The following is a 973-nucleotide window of genomic DNA, read 5'->3' as shown; positions in this document are numbered from 1 at the left end:
ATGTCCCTCTGGGGTTAATCTGATGTCCCTCTAATGTCCCTCTGGGTTCCTCTGATGTCCCTCTAATGTCCCTCTGGGTTCCTCTGATGTCCCTCTAATGTCCCTCTGGGTTCCTCTGATGTCCCTCTGGGGTTAATCTGATGTCCCACTCTGGGTCCCTCTGATGTCCCTCTGGGTCCCTCTGAGGTTCTTTCATAATAAATGTCTGTATGTACACACAGAACAACCCAGTATCTGAGAACTGTGGAAACTGAAAGCCGTGTCTCCCTGCAGGACGTTCTGAAGGAGTGCCAGGAGCAGATCGAGCGCGTCCTGGAGAGCAGCCTGCGTGAGGGCCGGCAGCAGCAGCAGCAGACGCAGCGGGGCCCCAGCGGGAAGGGCCTGGACGAGCTGGACCAGGCCTCCACGCCCACAGACGTCCGCGACGTCAACTTGTGAAGCACCAGGGGGCGCCGTCGCACAGGATTTACAAGAATCTTTTTTTAAAAAAACTTTGTCTTCATAAAAGCAGAAAAAAAGAACAAAAGAGCAAAAAATCGTTAAAAACACAAGACCTTTAAAGAATACAGAGACAGTGCTGGCTAGTTTTGTAGTTGATCTTTTCTTCAAGTAAAAACAAACAAAAAAACAGAAAAACTCCTGCTCATGAAATAGATTTTCCCTGATGCAACAAGCCTGATGAAGCCTTGGATGAGGAGAAGGGAATCGTTTAGAGCTGCAGAGATGATTCACCGTCTGCAGGCGGTGGAAGAAGAGGACGCGTCCTCCACTGCCAGATCGTCCACCTCTGTGGACGGACAGAACTGTAGACGGTCCCGTTGCCAGGCAACTGCTGGAGCGATAACAGTTATTAGTAATATTTATAATTATGGATACCATCAGAAATATTTTTTAACTTCATGAGCTCCTTTGGTTCAGGATGCCTGATGCATCAGTTTGAGGATGCAGAGTGTGTGTGTGTGTGTGTGTGTGT

At 48.8% G+C, this 973-nt stretch overlaps 1 protein-coding gene across 1 annotated transcript in view; it reads left to right on the top strand.

Annotated features, from left to right (window-relative positions):
- ccnd2a (cyclin D2, a) overlaps positions 1-967 on the top strand; it is a 15,004-nt gene extending 14,037 nt beyond the window's left edge. Inside the window, exon 5 of the mRNA XM_008412674.2 lies at positions 274-967. Coding sequence (XP_008410896.1) covers positions 274-438 — 165 coding nt within the window. The 3' untranslated portion in view covers positions 439-967. The remainder of the gene's footprint in view (positions 1-273) is intronic.
- The last annotated feature ends 6 nt before the right edge of the window (positions 968-973 follow it).

This window comes from Poecilia reticulata, linkage group LG6 (genome assembly GCF_000633615.1).
Source record: "Poecilia reticulata strain Guanapo linkage group LG6, Guppy_female_1.0+MT, whole genome shotgun sequence".
NCBI lineage: Eukaryota > Metazoa > Chordata > Actinopteri > Cyprinodontiformes > Poeciliidae > Poecilia > Poecilia reticulata.
This window is presented reverse-complemented; position numbering and strand designations above follow the sequence as displayed.